The sequence below is a fragment of the Physcomitrium patens genome, chromosome 15, assembly GCF_059467195.1.
Source record: "Physcomitrium patens ecotype Gransden chromosome 15, ASM5946719v1, whole genome shotgun sequence".
Classification (NCBI taxonomy): Eukaryota; Viridiplantae; Streptophyta; class Bryopsida; order Funariales; family Funariaceae; genus Physcomitrium; species Physcomitrium patens.
Genome location: NC_143424.1, coordinates 746,954 through 764,766, shown reverse-complemented (window position 1 = coordinate 764,766; position 17,813 = coordinate 746,954). Strand labels below are relative to the sequence as shown.

The 17,813-nt window shown below is 31.4% G+C and overlaps 1 protein-coding gene across 2 annotated transcripts; it reads left to right on the top strand.

Annotated features, from left to right (window-relative positions):
* The first annotated feature begins 475 nt into the window (after positions 1-475).
* LOC112292220 (uncharacterized) lies at positions 476-4,647 on the top strand. 2 transcript variants are annotated; one of them, XR_012219048.2, is made up of 4 exons: positions 476-1,386; positions 1,972-2,847; positions 3,126-3,997; positions 4,260-4,647. XR_012219048.2 is itself a non-coding variant. In XM_024540498.3 (4 exons), the coding sequence occupies exons 1-4, from the start codon at positions 1,132-1,134 to the stop codon at positions 4,289-4,291; spliced, it is 1,860 nt and encodes a 619-aa protein (XP_024396266.1). In that variant the 5' UTR covers positions 476-1,131; the 3' UTR covers positions 4,292-4,647. The 2 variants fall into 2 exon arrangements, 1 of the variants encoding a protein (XP_024396266.1); XM_024540498.3 differs by having other exon boundaries at positions 3,126-3,822.
* Positions 4,648-17,813: the final 13,166 nt, after the last annotated feature.

Here is a 17,813-nt window from a genome sequence, read left to right as displayed (position 1 = left end):
TGAACAACACTATTTTGCATTTCGCACATCAGAATTTAAAAAAAAAAAAAAAAAAAAGGAGTTTTTGCCATGTAACTTGCGTTTTGTAGGATGATATATTTATTCCAAGTGTAGGAAACAATAATTAAATTACTCTATACACTGCAGAGGGATATGTTAAATAAAGTTTTTCTTCAAAAATGTACTTGACTCGTAAAAACAGCAGATATTCTTGTTTCATTTTCCCCTTGTGACACTTTTTAGTATATTTTATTTTTTATTTTTTATTTTTTGGTTCAGTTCTGTCAAACATGTCATTAGTAAAAGAATCTAAAATAAATTATCCATTCATCCATCGACATCGCGGCCCGTTAAGGAAAGGGGCGCGGTTATGGGATAGGTGCGTATAGGCGCGGCCAGTGCGCCCTTTCACCGCGCCTTCGCCCCAACTCAACAAATGTGCTTTCGGGTGCCGCGAGATTTCTCGCGAATTCTTCCATCGTTGCCATTCAAACGAGGAATCGCTGCTCATCATTACGACGACAAGACACACCGTTTAACTACAAACGTGATTGTTACTTCAGGATTTGGACAGTCCGTTGTTGTGTCTCGTTGGGGATGCGACACTCGTTGTTGAATCGCCCCATTGTTGGGTAGGCTTTGCACTACTCTTCTCTTTTTGCTCGTTCCTCTCTTTCAGTCACCAAACTCTCGTGTGATTTGGTGATCTCTGAAGCTTTCTGCGATCTCGACATGGATCGAAGAATCTGTAGTCTGTGTAGAGTTGATTTCTTGTGGAGACTCTGTGTTTAGGGACGGGGAGGGGAAGGGAAGGGAAGGGAAGGGCAGGGAAGGGAGAGGAGGAGAGAAGAGGAGAGGGATTTGTCTCAATTGAGCGGTTGCATAATTTGGGTTTTGGTTTTCGAGAGAGAATTTCGTGTGGTGGAGCTTGAGGAGCGAATTGATGGCGTGATATTTGGTGGTGTGGGAAGAGAGTGCCGGAGTTCGTTTGCATGTGTCGAGAATTGGTTAACTTTTGGGAGTTTCGGTGTTGTGTGACGGTTTGATTGTTGGGTCATTCTTCGGGTTTACTTCCTTAGAGAGTCATCTCCTCGTTTCCCGTCTACGTGCGAGCGTGTTTTCGTTTCCCACATGGCGACTTTGAAGGTAAGGGTTAGGGCGGCGAGTGGAGGTCCGACGCTGCGAGTCCAATTGCAACAGCCTTGCACGTTGCAAGCCCTTAAAGATGCCATCGCCTTGCAAATTGAGAAGTCGGCATCGTCGTTTGAGATCTCTTTAAACAAAAAAGATCCTATCAGTGGGCCGCCTGATTTACTGCTTTCTGCTTTCGGTGTGATCAACGGGGATCTGGTGTTTTACATTCCTAGCACAGGAAGTTCTGTTTCGGTAAGCTGCCTGACTTCACATCGTGCTCAGCTCCTCTATTCGAGTTCTGTATGTTTTGATGAATTATTGTGGAGCAGAGTTGGCTGGTGCTTGTAGGACTCCTTGAAAAACCCGAGAATCCCTACGCGTTTACATCGTTCTGCTCAAGGTTGTATAGGACAACACTTTAAAAACTTGTTCTTTCCGGATTTGCGCAATTTTGCGAAAATTGCTTTGTTCATGCAGGGAAGAGTGTCATTAAAGGTTCTCTTGTAATGCTGCATTCAAGAGTAGTTTCTAGTGGGCAAATGTGCTAGGGCGGATCTCTTGAAATTTTTTAGGTTCCCTAGAATTAAATTTTGAGGTTTGAAAAGTTTAAATTCTAGGTTCCAGAATTGGACCAGAAGTGGGAGTCCTAGTTTGTACAGGTCCAATTGAAATGTAAGGTAGCATGTGCGTGTAATCCTGGGAGTTTATATCGGTGGGCATCGTTGTAGTTATAATAATACTGATACGGATGTATCGCTGTAGAATTTGGAACCTGCTGTTGAGGTTACTGTTTTGCTTGTAATAACTTGTGAGTACGTTTGCACTTTCTGCACGCAGTCTGGTGCACCTGCGAGTTTCAATGTCCTGAGAAACGCTTCACCGCATTCGACTCCGACGAGCATAGGCAGCAGCGGATCCAATCTTGGAAGCCCTTCCGACATACAATCGACATCAAGTAATAAGAATAAAACTCTGGATCCTTCAAGCTTGCGGAGGGAGCTTTGCGCCGCAGCAGCATTGCAGAGAACTACACTGTCGCAGCCTGAAGCAAGCTCTTCCGATTTGCGCGCCTCACCTACTAATGATGCCGAGGAGTCTAGATTGACATCTGGAGATTCTGCGACTTGCTCTCGCGGGGAGGAGCTGAAACCGCATAGTGCGAAGGGAAAGGACAAGATGGATTCTACCATAGCTTCTGCCTCGGGCAATGAGGTTACGGAAATGGAGATTGAGGAAGACGAACATTGCCTCACGGAGTCTCTAAGCTCTCAAAAATCCTATAGCTCTCTTCCAGATCTTTTGCAGCGAGTGCTCCAACATGAACATGGAAAAGTGAAGGAACGTCAAGCTTTTTTGGTTCTTGCGATCCATGCCGTGATGCTGGAGACGGGGTTTGTGCTGCAACATCCCACGGACGCGGTGGGGTCCTCGGATAGGTGTGGGCTGCCCGTTGATTGGAGTGGCAAAGGGGGGCTTGCGAACCTTACTTACACTCTTCCTGAAATCACGACGGCTGCGTCCGCTAGTGCGCAGACATCTGCGGTCGGAGATGCGCTGCTCCGGTGCCAGTTTATTGGCAACTTCCTTGTAGTTTATGGTGCTGTTACTGGAGGGCAGGGTTCCGAGGTATACAGGCTAAGCTTGCCTGTATCTAGGTACTTACAAAAGGACTTTGTGGTGGAGGATAAAGACAATACGAGGGACGCTCTAAAAGTATACAAGCTTTCTTTTCTCTCTTACTCTTGTACTTACATGCTTTGATTGTAAACGTGTCGTGATTACTTGGTCTTTTCAGTTAAAGTATTTTTTTGTCAGTTTTGTTCATGATTGAATACATGACACGCAAGCCAATCGCGTTTTGTCCATTGGCAAACACACATCATGTTTCATTTCCTTATTGGACTTTTCAGTTAAAGGGCAGTTTAAAATCAGATAGCTGTTTAAGTTAGTATTAACCTTTATTATAAAGTTCGTTGCTGTTTGGAATGCAGAATTTGGCCAAGGATGGTGAAGAGATAAAAGAAGGTGCAACACCCATGGAGTGTCTGACTTCAGAGGGAATAGTGACACCAAGCAAAGTTGACATGTTTTGCAATGTATTTGAGTTATGGCAGCAAGTGAAAGACAACCTGTCCCTTCCTCTTCTCACATGCATTTGTGAAAAGGCTGGGCTCCAACCGCCAGCGTCTTTGTTGCTGCTACCCACGGAATTAAAAATTAAATTACTCGAGAACCTTCCCGCAGCTGCTCTCGCAACGCTCTGTTGTGTATGCTCAGAGCTGAAGTTTCTGGCTTCTAGTGAGGAATTGTGGAAAGCTCGTTTTAAAGCGGAATTTAAATCTGATGCCACTCGGGCCCCTGGTGGCCGTGGTTGGAAAGTTGCCTACGCTCGAGAGCTGGCTAGAAAGAGAAGGCGAGAAGAAGATCGGAGGGTGTTCGAAAGGCAACTTAGAAGCGAACCTTTTCTTCCACTTCTCATGAGACCACCCCCAGTAATTCCCCACTTTCCAGGCGTGTTGGGAGGAGACTATGACCGGTTTCCAGCCCTTGGGAATATTGGTGGGTTTAGGCCTCGGAGCCCTGGTGGAGCATATTGGAGCACAAATTATTCGGGTGCTAATGGCATTGGCGAACCGGATGAACTTTCTTTACCTGGCCAGGGAGTGGGAAGAGGGAGTCTTGGGAGAGGTGGGTTGGGACCTGATTCTATGCCTTCACTTATTCTAATGGGTGGCCTGGCGGCCAACCCCATTTTAGACCCTTTCCCTCCATCGATGTTTGGAAGCGAACTAGAGAGATTCCCCCCGCCATGACGTTTTTGCTAATATCTGTTAGCGTGTATAATAGCCGCATTGCTAAACGAGTACGTGAAAATGTTTCTCAACACTAAGCCAAAACTGATGATGAATTTAGACTATCGTATTAAATTTTTGCTTTTATGAAACCTTAAGAAGTGAGTGCAGCTGTATTCAACACAATGATGAGTTAACTGTACCTTCTACATTCGTCTGCTGTGTAGATGCCTTGGCATCAAACCTCTCGTACTTCTCCTCTGCAAGTTGTTTACCACTTGATTTCTTACATCTTCTAACGTACTTAATTGCCATTCTCTTGTCCCTTGGCAGGTCGGTCAGGCAGGTCTACTCACTTTTGGTAATGGCTTTCACCATTCCAATGTTCGCCTAAAGTGGGATGGAGGATTTAGTTTGCACCATGCTTCAGCATCAAGCATCTGCTTTTTTTGATAGGCTCTTAGCAGTTCCTAATCCTTGACAGATTGGTCATCTTGGGCACCAAGAGCTTGTAGAGGTCAAGTTGAGATTCAACTGAGATGATGCTTTTATTTGTTAAAAGCTTTTTGGCATCTTACACAGTAGAGAAGAATTTTTATGTACTCACCAAGGTTTAGTGTATTAGACTATCTACTGTTTTTTTGTAATTAGTCCACCCATGTGTTTATAAGGGTCAAACTTTAAATGTATGTTTTGTATCAAGTGTTTATTTTTGACCAAATTTTCATGCTCATCAATATTTACAACTTCAAAACATAAAATCCAAGTGCATACATCCATCAAAAGTCTTTTAGTGGGCATTAAAGTTTGGCAAAGATAATAATTTAGGTTGAAATTGAAAATGTAATCAATATAATAGTAAGAAAAGACCAAGAATAAGATCATAAGTAACAAATGTAATTTGGAAAGCAAAATATGATTTAGATAGAGAGATAGATAAACGAACAAACAATAGTACCTTACTTAATTTATAACTTTGGTAGATGGAAATTTTGTAAATTATGCAAGGTTTTATAATTAAAATAATTTTATAGTATATAAGTTAGATCAAGTTAATTTTATAGTAAATTTGTTAATCTTTGATACAAAATCCAACAAAGGATCAACTCCTACAATTCAGTCTTTCTATCTCAATTGGGAATATTGGTACAATGAGAGCCACATACATTTGTAACTATGCATTAGTTTGCAAATCACGACCTATTTAAAAAAACCTATATTGAAAAGTACTCCAAATCAAAGTAGGATAAATAGCATTATAGATCATGAAGCACCAAGGGCTTGTGAAATAACCTATCCTTTAGAAATGGATATAAACAACACCATGCTCCTCCTCTAGTGCTATAGAACATCTTGACAAGGACAAAAATTCAAAGAAGATAAGTAAATGAGTAAGAAAAGAATCAAAAAGAGATAAAAGAATAGAAATAAGAAAATAAATATATTTATTAAGAAATTGGAATGACTATTGTCAAAGACTAGGAAGCTAGAGACTCTTAAAACTAGACTAGAAGCAAAAAAAAGAGTTAATAAGAGTAAAGAAGACTTCACTTTTGTCTTTATATATACTATCTACCTAAGAACTATGTGGCAACATTCTATAGGACCTCCAACACATGTCCAATTTGCAAGATCCATGTCTTAACTTGCAAGGCAAGTTTTCCATAAGTGCACCACATTGTTAACTTGTACCACAATCTACCATTATGTGTGACTTGTGACTAACTTATTGACCAAGTTTCTAATCTATAAATCACCTATGGACATGTATAAAAGTAAAACCGCGATTGTGATGTAATATGGCTAATGAATGAAAGAAAGAAGAAAATATTATATTATTGAAAGAATATAGATAATAGTCAAAAAGTTAGTAAAACTAAAGAGTGCTAATGCTGCCTTTTTCAAAAATGGACTTCTATTTACTTTGTAGGACTATAAATAAAGAAAAAAATTAGATAAGAAAATTAAATAATATAGGTATGTGTAAGAAAGATGCTAGAGCAGATTTAGCAAAATTTACTTCAAGAAGCCAAGAATTGATACCCAGAAAGAACCAGTTGTCAACATGGGTCGAAATCAGACCTTGAGGCACAAAACTGCACACCTATGGTGATTCTAGAGCTCTTTTATAGATCAAATAATGGGATTTGAGGGTTGACTTCAGAAGAGATTTTTAAGCATTGGTTTCATGTCATTTAGAACAATATTGAGATTTTGAGGGATTTTCAAAGTTAGTAATGTTCAAGAAAAAAAAATATGTTTACAAATTTGAGGGTTTCTTGAATTCTATAGTTTATGTATAAGTTAAATTTGGGCAATGTGTTGGTTTATTAGTTGTGAATTTGTATGCAAATTTTGAAGTCAATTAAACAGCTAGATTGAAGTATATGAGGATTTTTGTAGGTTGAGGTTTCAAAAATTGGAGTTTGAGAGTGAGTGAGTATTTTTAAGATTTTTAGGAATCTATGAATTAGATTGAAGTGATTTTTTTGTATGGATATTAGACTCTATTTCTAATGTTTGGGTGAAATTTTTGAGCAATTAAACAATTCAAAAAGGAGATATTGGTGCTAAAAGTTTAACATTTAAGTTGGAGTAGGAAGCCATCCAATACTTGATTGGATTATCTTGCATTTTTCTCAATTGGTAAGTGCAATTGATTTCATCTTTCTTGTGCTTGTTCCTAATTAATATATTAATAAGTGTGCAAATTTTGAGTTGATATCAATGGTTTGATTATTAATTGTTGAGATTCTATTTTGCTATAGGATTTATTAAGAATTTATTTAAGATCTAGGATTTGATTAGGATTTGATTAGAGCTTAGGATTTGGTCTAGACTTTGATTAGAATTAGGATCTGATTTAGAACTTGATTAGAATTTGATTAAAATTTTTCTAGGATTTTATTAGGATTTCATCTATGATTTGATTAAGATTCAATTAGAGTTTTAATTAAGATTAAATTAGGATATTTATTTTTGACATTTCTTTAGGATTCTTTGTTATTTCATTAAAATTTCTATTTCTTATATTTTCTTAAGATTATTGTTATTCTTTTAAAGTTTTTTTTTTTTTTTTTTTTTTTTTTTTTTTTTTTTATATATATATATATATATATTAAATATTTTATGTTTTTTTTGTGACTTCTTTTAAATTTATTTTCATAGCTTAAAGTTTGATTGAATTTATTAGATATTATTTGAAATTTATTTAAGGCTTTGTTAGACTTGGTAGAATTATTGTTGCATTTTTACTTACCTTCTATAAGTAGGTGCTTGGTGCATTCTCAAGCTAGAACACATGTAATATGACACCACGTCTATAAAGCTTATAGGAAGCTTGTCTATAAGATATAATTAAATTAATCTATTTTTATCTACTTCTATCTATATATATTATTTGAATAAATATAAATATATTTGTGATACATCTCCATGAATGCGTAAGGATTAAAAGGAACTGATCCTTTCACTTACTTTAAGAGGTAACTGTGAGTCAAGGACTTTTCAATACCTACTAGAAATCTATGGTGAGGTAACATAAGAGAGGTTGAAAGAATTACCTTCCTCATCCAGAGATAAATCTTGTGCAAGGACATAAGGTAAGGTGTGAAATAAATTAATTACCAGAAGTAAGTCCTAGATGTTTTTTAGAGAGACATGAGACTCTTTTATCTTAGAAGTATAAATTCTAATTTAGACTTATTTAAGGAGTTAGAAGTTGGTTTGGAAGTGAGGATTAACTTGTAAAGTGACGCTCTTGAATTGTAGCTAAAAGCAATGTCAAGGCATAGTACAAATGCATTGATTTGGAGTGATGATGCACCAAGTCTAAGAGTCAAGGCACAACATAACATGGAGTTGTGATGTGAAAGACAATCATGGTGTGACTTTGGATCATAGCCCAACAATGTTTAGGATCTTATTCCGGAATACAATTGTTTTCTATTTTAGATAATTGGGGGGTTTGAAGAGATTGTTTTGGATTACTTGTGAATTTTGTTTTCAAGTGAGTAATGTTGCATTGTAGGATGTTTTAAATTTGATTGAAAATTCAAAGTTAGGCAATGTTACAGGTGGTATTAGAGTAATGTTAGAATTGAGTCAAGAACCAACCAAGGAAGTGAAGATCTCTTTTGTCCAAGGTGAGGAAATAACCAACTTGGTTGTGAAGTTTAAGTATAGAAACAAAAGGTTCTAAGAAGAATTTACTATATATAATCTTAGTAGAATAAATGTAGTATTAGAAAATACTTTTTTGGACTTTTCTGGAGTAGAACTTTGATAGAAGTTTAAGTCAAGAGTAGTTATGGTTGAAGAAAATAGAAATATATTAGACCTACCATTGATAAACCTCTCCATGTTATATGAATTAAAAAATTTTATAGTCTCTTAGAGTGAGTTAGAAGGAGAACAGTTCTTCTTACACTTGAAAAATATTGATTTTAAATATGAAGATATAAATAATTTTCTTAATAAAAGAGACTTGGTGAAGACTACTCCACATTATGCAAAACTTATGAAAAGTCTTATGTTGGAGTTTGGTCATGTTCTAACAAATGAATTATCAAAGGATTTTGTACCTAATAAATTAGTGGATTATAAGATAGACTTAGTTCCAAAAATACAAAGACCAAGTAAAGTATTATATAGATTGAATTAAGTGGAGTTAAAAGAACTCAAGAAGCAATTCAATGAATTACTTGAAAAATATTATATTAAATAAAATAAATTCCTATTAGGAATCCTAGTCCTTTTTATAAGCAAAAAAGATGGAAAATTGAAGATAAACATTGACTATAGAATCTTGAATAAGATTATTATAAAAAACAACTATCTAATTTTAAGAATTAATGACTAATTAAATAAATTGAATAATAGTAAGTATTTTAGTAGAATTGATCTTAAGAGTGGATATTAACAAATAAGAATTATTCAAGAAGACATAGAAAAGACTACTTATAGAACTAATTATGATTCTTATGAATTTTAAGTTATGCCTTTTAGATTAAGAAATACTTTAGCTACATTTACCACTTTGATGAACTATATTTTGCATAAAGAAAGTAATGAATTTGAGATAGTTTATATTGATGATATCTTAGTCTTTTCTAAAAGTAAAGAAGAGTACAAGCTATAGTTAAAGATAGTCTTGGAGAAAATAAGAGATAATCAACTCTATTCTAATATAGAAATAAATGTTTTCTTCTTAAAAGAGTTGGAATCCTTAAGACATGTTATGAATGGAAAAGGATTGATACTAATTTGTAAGAAAATAGAAGCAATCAAAACTTAGGAAGTTCCAAAAATTGAGAAAAGAGTTAGATTCTTCTTGAATCTAGCAAATTATTATAGGAAGTTCTTAAGATTTTTTTTTTAAATTGCTAGTCTCTTTACAAGTCTCTTAAAGAAAGTTAGCAAATCCATAAATGGGATGTGGATTGTGAAGAGTCTTTCAAAGAAATAAAAGATGCTTTGATTTCAAGTACAATCTTATTCTATCATTAATTTGATAAAGAATTTAAAATCCATATCCATATAAGTGAATTTGTAATTGGCAGAGTCTTAATGGAAGAAAAGATCTATGACTTTTGAGAGTAAAAAGTTAAGTGGAAGCTAGCTGAGGTAGCTAATACATAAGAAGGAATTGTTTGCAATCGGACATTGTTTAAAATCTTAGAATTACTACTTGAGAGGTAAAAAAGCCAAAGTATATATTGACAATGTTTTTTTTAAGTATTTTATTTCAAAAGCATGAGCCTCTCTTAAAAGTTGAGGTGGTATGATATGATAGTTTCAATGGATATTGACCTTATTCACAAACCATGCAAAGACAACATAATGCTAGATACACTAAATAGAAGGGAAGAATTCATAAGAGAGAAACTCCATGATATAAGGACACTAAAGATAATAGTATATTATAATGATTCTTTATTTATCTAAGGCATCAAAGAAGACTATGAAAAAATGAGGATGCACTTGAAATAAGAAAAGCATTTGCTCAAATTAAAACTATAAGAAAATAGAAAAGATTTATAGGAGTCTCTTCTATAAAGGATGGACTTATTTGATTTAAGCAAACTAGATTCTATATACTATAAAAATAGTAGAAAAGAAAAATAATATATGAAATATATAATTCTCCATATTATTAATGAATATAAAGATATGAAGATCAGATTGAAGGATGTGGCAAAATCTTATTATTGGCTTTCAATAAAAAAAGATGTAGAATAATATATAATAGCTACTTAGTGTGTCAAAGAAACAAATACTCCACACAAGCAAAAGTAAAATTTTTGGAACCATTGCCTATTCCATCTCTATTATATAGAGATATTTCAATAGACTTCATAACTAACTTAATAAAGTGTGGTGAAGCTAACTCTATATTGGTCATTATAGATAGATTTTATAATATTACTAGATTCATATCAATGATAATGTCTCCAAAAGATTCAAAAGAAGTATTAGAAACTTCTTTAAGAATGACAATATGATTTTTTTTTGATTGGTAGATTTCTTTGTATAGAGTGCCAACTTTAATTATAAGTGAAAGGGATGTGAGATTGAGAAGTCAATTTTAGGAGCATGTTATGAGGAAATTGGATTCTAAAATAATACTTATAATAATTTATTATAAATTATATTAAATTAGGATTCTAAAATAATACTTATAATAATAGTTTTAATAATTTAGATGTTGTTAGTCACTACTATGAGATTTGACTAAAAGCCTATGAATGCACCTTTAATCATTTCATATGATTTAGAATGAATTAGAATTATAATTCTCTAAAAGATTTAGTGAATTTTAACAATGATAGTTTTAAACTTTCTTCCAAATTTGACAAATTTAAGTTGCATGGTGGTTCTTTTAATTAATGGGAGCCTTTTTTATGCAATTGTGGTAATGGATTCACCCTGAGGAGTGAAGAAAACTAGATCAGCACCCTCTCCTTCAAAATACAAGTGAAGCAATGGAATTCTCATTTTGAAGAATTTTACAAAAATTGCCAAGATCCTTGTAAGTAAAAACTTCCATGAAAATTGCAATTGAGTATGGATTGAGGCATGTGAGTAGTTGATCTTAGCATAAAAAGGTGTTTTGAAGACAATGGTGAAATTAGATTTATCAAAAAATATTTTCTTGACCACTTACAAGAACCACTAGCCTTGATAATGACATTGGATCTTGGATGAATGAGGGCTGTAGATCTACATTAGGGATCTTAGAGATCAAAGGTGGAGATATGGCCGCCCTTCTACAACCCACCTCTTTTGGTGAAGGGTGAAGCCATGCCAAATTTTGGCTCTAAATTCTAATCTTAATTTTTTTTTTTGATTTTTAATCTCAATGTAAACTTGTGGTTGTGTATGCATGGATTTGGAGTAGCAAATGATGATCATTGGATTTTAAGACATAGGTCATTGTGCTAGATAGTTCCCTCGGCCTCTCAAATATCCCAAGGATTCAAGAGCCTTGGATTTCCCTCAATCAGTCATTTAATTTTTTTAGTTTTGATGTAAGTTCTTTTGTGGCTGTAGCTTTTATTGTTAGCTTTCCAACAAGGTAAGGATCGCTTGATTTGGAGTAAGGAGGAAATTTTGGTGGAATTTTGAGTGCACAAGGGTTGGCTGTCTTGGCAGTTTAGATCAACCACATTTGAAAGGGCATTTCTCAGTGCCTCCTAATTGTATTATTGTGAAATTTTGGAAGTAAGTGCACCTTCAAGTTGAACTTCTTATGGCATAAATTTCACTGAATTCAAAGACAAATTTAATTTTTGGTTGATTTTCAGGTAGAGGGAGGTTGCTTGCAATGGCAGACTTAGTCAATCAACTTGAAGGAACATTTCTCATGGTTTAGATACTAGATTGAATTTAAATTTATTAGAGCAAGAGCGCTTTCAAGTTAAATTTGAAATAAACTAAAAATCATTCAATTTAGAGCTAATCACAAATTTTGGCAAATTTTGGAGTAGAAAGGAGTTTGATGCCCTCAATTCTTGGGCATTGTGAAGGTACCTTTGCTTTTATCTCTCTTAAGCCCCACTTTTACTTTTATCTTTATAGTAATTTGTAACTTCTATATTTCAATTTTTAGATTTTAATTTTTAATTTTTAACCTTTAATCTTTTCTCTTTTACTTTTAATTTTTATTTTTGACTTTATTTTTAACTTTAAATTTTACTTTTACTTTTAAATTATAACTTTTATTGTTAAATTTCAACCTTAAACTTTCAACTTGTACTTTTAACTCAACTTTTAAGATTTTTTTTATTTTTACTATGAATTAATGGTAATAATTTGATTAATTATTTTTATCATCAATTATTTAAGAAATAATAATTTATAAGTTTTAAATAATTAATTATTTATCTATTCTAATTGATTATAATTTTGTAATCATATAAAAATTAGTCATTATAGATTATATAATGAACTTGAAGAATCCATTGAAATTTACATGGAAATCATACAAATAGCCTTGAAGATCATTATAATCTCATTAAATCTTTTCTTTTTTATTTTATTTTGGTAACCATTACTTTGAAGGCATAAAGTTAATTAAATTTTTAATACAAAGATTTAAATCAATTTAAAAATTACACAATTAGAAGCTCTCATATTCCACCTCTTGAACTTGTTGTATAATATCAGTTTCATCAAGTGGTGAAACTTGGGCTTACTAAGGTGGATGACTAAAAGAAAGGTTATAATGGATATTGCCAAAGCTAGATTTGAGTTAGTCCAAAGAAAATATAAGAAGCAAGCCAATAAACATAAGAAAGATATATATTATGATAAAAAAAAACAAAGTGTGGCTAAATACAACTAACCTCACTTATCCAACACATCTCATTTTTAAATAGACTCAAAAGTAGGTAGGTCCTTATGAAATTTAAAGAGTGTTAAATAAGGATATCTATGTGTTAAACATATCAAAGATATTGAAATAGCATCTAATTTTCCATGTAAGAGTCTTTCTTAAATATACATATTTACTATGATATTTATCTATATGATTAAGTAGAAATTAATAAAAGTAGATTTATTTCATAATATTTTCTAAATAAGTTTTTTAGAAGCTCTATAGATGCTATTTTATCTTTACATGTATTTATAGTTGATTGATAGGATAGAAACTTGGTCAATAAATTAACCACATGTTAATAGCTTATAGAATAAGCTAATTATGTGGCATACATATAGAATCTATTATTATATTTTGAAGGTTGCAAACTACCTACCTTCAAATATATATATATATATATTTTTTTTTTCTAATTCTCTACCTTGTTTGCAATAAAAGTTTATTTAAGACTAAAAGTAAAAGTTTATTTTCCAACACATCTTATTCTCTTCTTAGATCCTTCACTTTATTTGTAATAGAAGTTTATTTAGGACTATAAAAGTAAAAAATCTTAGCTTTATTAGATTTAGATGCTTCAATTGGTATTATAGACAAAGATTTTGTAAAAAAATAAGAGATATTGTTAATTGAAAAAACTAAATCCATACATGTAGAAGTCATAGATAGTCGTTTGCTATCTTTTGGAGATTTTACACATGAAACTATTCCTTCAGGTGTAACAATTAAAGATCATAATAATATAATAATATTTAATATAATAAGATCTCTATCCAATTTGATTATTTTAAAATTATCTTTATTAAAAAAACATAATCCTCAAATAGATTGAATTTTTTATAACTTTAATTTTTTAAGTCATTTAATCCAAATTTCTATTAGTTAAGTAAAAATATATAAGTCTATCATATCCAAATCTTTATTAATAAGTACAAGAACTTTCATGTATGCTGCAAAAGAAGGGTCATCTTTTACTATATATGTCACGATTATTTTTAATGGCAAAAAGACATCAAATAATATTTATAGCAAGTATCAAGATTTTTAGGATGTTTTTTTTTAAAAAAAATATAGATATTTTTGTTGAACATTATCCTTATGATTATTCCATAAATCTTCAAGAAAGAACTTAACTACCATTTGCACTAATTTATAGCCTATCACAAAAGAAGTTGATTACATTCAAGGAATACATCGATGAAAACTTGGCTAAAAATTTCATATACTATTTTAAATCTCCAGCCAAGGCTCCTATCTTATTTGTGAAGAAAAAAATCAAATCTCTTGAATATGTATAGACTATCAAGGACTGAATAAGATCATCATCAAAAATAAGTATCCTCTATCTTTGATTTTAGGACTTATTCATTAATTTAATCAAACAAAGATTTATAGAAAAATAGATTTATAAATAGCATATAATCTAATATCCATTAAAAAAAGAGATGAATAGAAAACTACATTTTGAACCAAGTATGAGCATTTTGAATATATTGTCATACCTTTTGGACTCACAAATGCAACAATTGCTTTTCAATATTCAATGAATGATGTTTTTTGTGAGTTTTTTGATGATTTTGTTATCTGTTATTTGGACAACATCTTAATCTATTCTAAGAATACAAAAGAACGTGAAGTTCATATTTGCTATGTATTACAAAAATTTAAAGATATAAGATTATATGCCAAGTTAGAAAAGTGTGTATTCTATACTACTCAAGTTGACTTCTTAGGATACATCATTTCCAATGAAAGGCTAATAATAGATCTAAAGAAGGTCTAAATTATCATAGATTAGTAGATTCTAAGAATAATAAAAGTTGTGTAATATTTTTTGGGCTTTGCCAATTACTATAAATTCTTCATGATTTTTTTTTTTCAAGTTGCAGCTCTACTTAGACGTTTGATTTGTAAAGACAAACTTGAATAGAGTAAAGAAGCAAAAATATTGTTTGATGCTTAAAAAAAGAATTTATTTTTACACCAATCTTATATTGTGTTGACTTCTTCAAGATATTTTTTATGGAAATAGATGCATTGGATTATATTTTAGCTGCAATATTGTCATAATTAGAACTGAATAATAAATTTTATTAAATAGATTTTTATTTTTGGATTTTTTTTAGCAACCGAGATTAATTATAAGTTCTATAACAAAAAATTCCTTACAATCATAGATTCATTTTAAGAATGGCATCATTATCTAGAAGGTGCTTTGAATCCAATCACCATGTATATAGATCACAAGAACCTCAAATACTTCATGTTGGCACATGTTTTGAATTATTGCCAAATTAGTTGCATTTCTTTATTAATTTTAAGATCACTTGTGGATTCAAAAAACTACAAGGTTTGTCAAAAGTCCTTTGTAAATATTCTTATCTTATACCAAAAGAAAGAGATGCATCTTATGATTAAAAAAGAATGATTTTATTGAAGCCAAAGAAATTAAACCTTGAAGCAATAACATCAACATTGATTGTTGATTCAACCTTTGCTAAATAAATTCAATCAAGTATGTCTTTTGATTTTCTTATCTATGATATCAAAAATATTTCTTTTGATACTTTTAAGTTCAAGTTCAAGAACAAACTACTCTATGTCAAGAGATGATTATATATTTTAAAAGGCAAGACACAATTATGTGTTCTTGAAGCTTGTCATGACTTTCTAGCAGTTGAACATTTTGTATACAAAAAATCTTTGGAGCTAACATTGAAAGATTTTTGGTGGCTTATAATGTGGAAGGTAATCAAAGACTTTGTATAATCATGTGATATTTGTTTAAGATTAAAAAATCCTTGACATTGACTTTACGGACTTTTTCAATGATTACTTATTTCAAAACAATGATGGTCTTCTGTTTCTATGGATTTTATCATGGATCTTTTAATCTTAGGTTTGTATGATTCTATATTCGTGATAGTAGATTGTTTTATCAAAATAGCATATTTTATATCATATATAAAATCTATTATATGTAAAGAAATGGCTAAGCTTTTTTTTAACAATATCTATCATAATCATGGATTATTTAAGGATATTTTATCAGATACGAGTATTCAATTTATATTAAGATTTTATAGAATTTTTTTAAGATTCTAAAAATAGTTATAAAGCTCTCTTTAACTTTTCATCTTCAAACTAATCGACAAAGAAGATGGATGAATCAAGTTTTGAAGTAGTATTTGAGGTATACCATCAATTATTATCAAGATAATTAGAAAACTCTTTTGCCATTGGTAGAATTTATGTACAATAATTTAATACATTTTTCTATTGAATAAATACTTTTTTTTTTGCCAATTAAGGTTATCATCCATGATTTGATACTTTTGACTTTTTAAAAGTTGATAATCCTACAATAAAAGATTTAAAAAACCATTTGTCAAAGTTATATGCAACAATGAAGGTACTGTTAAAAGGAGCTTTAGAATGACAAAAGATCAATACACATACCTATCACAAGAAAAAACCACAATTCAATGTGAGTGACAAGGTATGATTATTTTGTTATAATATTAAAACTACTCATCTTTATAACAAGTTTGACTATTGTAGGCTTAGACCTTTTCTTATTTGTGAATAAATCAAACTTGTTACTTAACGATTATATTTATCAAGGTTTATGAAGATCCATTCTATATTTTATGTATCTCTTTTTGAGCCATATAAGATAGTGAATATCTTGGAATGAAGACAAATGTCACCTCTTCTTATAGAAGTAGATAATAAATAAGAATTTGAGGTGGAATAAATCTTAGATTTAAGGCAATGCTGAAATATATTAGAATATCTTGTTCATTGGCACAAATATGATATTAGTGAATGCACATTGGAGCCAACAAAGAATCTTACAAATACAATAAAGAGAAGTGAATTTTTTCTTAATGACATCCATCAAAATCAAAATGAAGAATAATAAATCTTTGCTTTAAAAAAAACATGATTCAAAGAAGTTAGCATTCTATCTTTTACTTGTATTTGATACTTTTGTATATTTACAATGCTAAAGAGATGGAAAACCAATAACCAATATATTTAATTCAAGAGCTATCACTTGTTCACTTATTAGATGAAATATTACAATTATCAAAACCTTCAAGATGACATAATTAAGATGAAGATCCTCAAGAATGACATGTGCTTCTTTGAATAAATAGTAAGATATAACATATTTGATATCACAACCTTAAAAGAGACTTCCAATATTTGGTGATTTTATTAGAGGTTGGAATGACTCGTAATAGTGTTCTAAAGGTTTTATTTGAAAGAAGTTACAAAAACATCAACAATGATCAAATAATAGGATGGTCTTCTCGCCCTGATATGATATACTATTGATGGCTAAGAGGGCCTATCAACTGTCATCTAAAAGAACAAAGATCAAAATATGTGGCAAACATAATTTGCCGCATGTTGGATTTTCTTAATGTGTGATGATTGCCCCTTAAGGAACCTATCTCTAAAAGAAAGGATAATGTCATGAAGATAATATCATGGACATACATATTTACTATGATGTTTATCTATATAATTAAATAGAAATAAATAAAAATAGATTTATTTTATAATATTTTCTAAAAAAATTCTTATAAGCTTTATAGATGCTATTTTGACTTTATATGTATTTGAAGTTGATTGGTAGGATAGAAACTTGGTCAATTAGTTAACCACGTTTTGATAGCTTGTTCAATAAGCTTACTATATGGCATACATATAGAAAACCTATGTTATAAGTTAAGATATGTATCTTATAAAATCAACATGTTTTGAAGGTCCTATATGGTATTGCTATATAGTTTGTAGTTAAGAATATATATGGAGGCAAAAGTGAAGCCTTTTTCATTCTTGTCAAGTCTTTTTTAGTCTTTAGTCTTGTTTCAAAACTTTTTAGTCTTCTTGTCTTTAATAATAGCTATTTTAGTTTTATACCATATTATCTTTAAGTGACTTTTTAGGTCTTTTGAGTGATACAAGAATATATTAAGGATTTCTTTCTTCAAGAT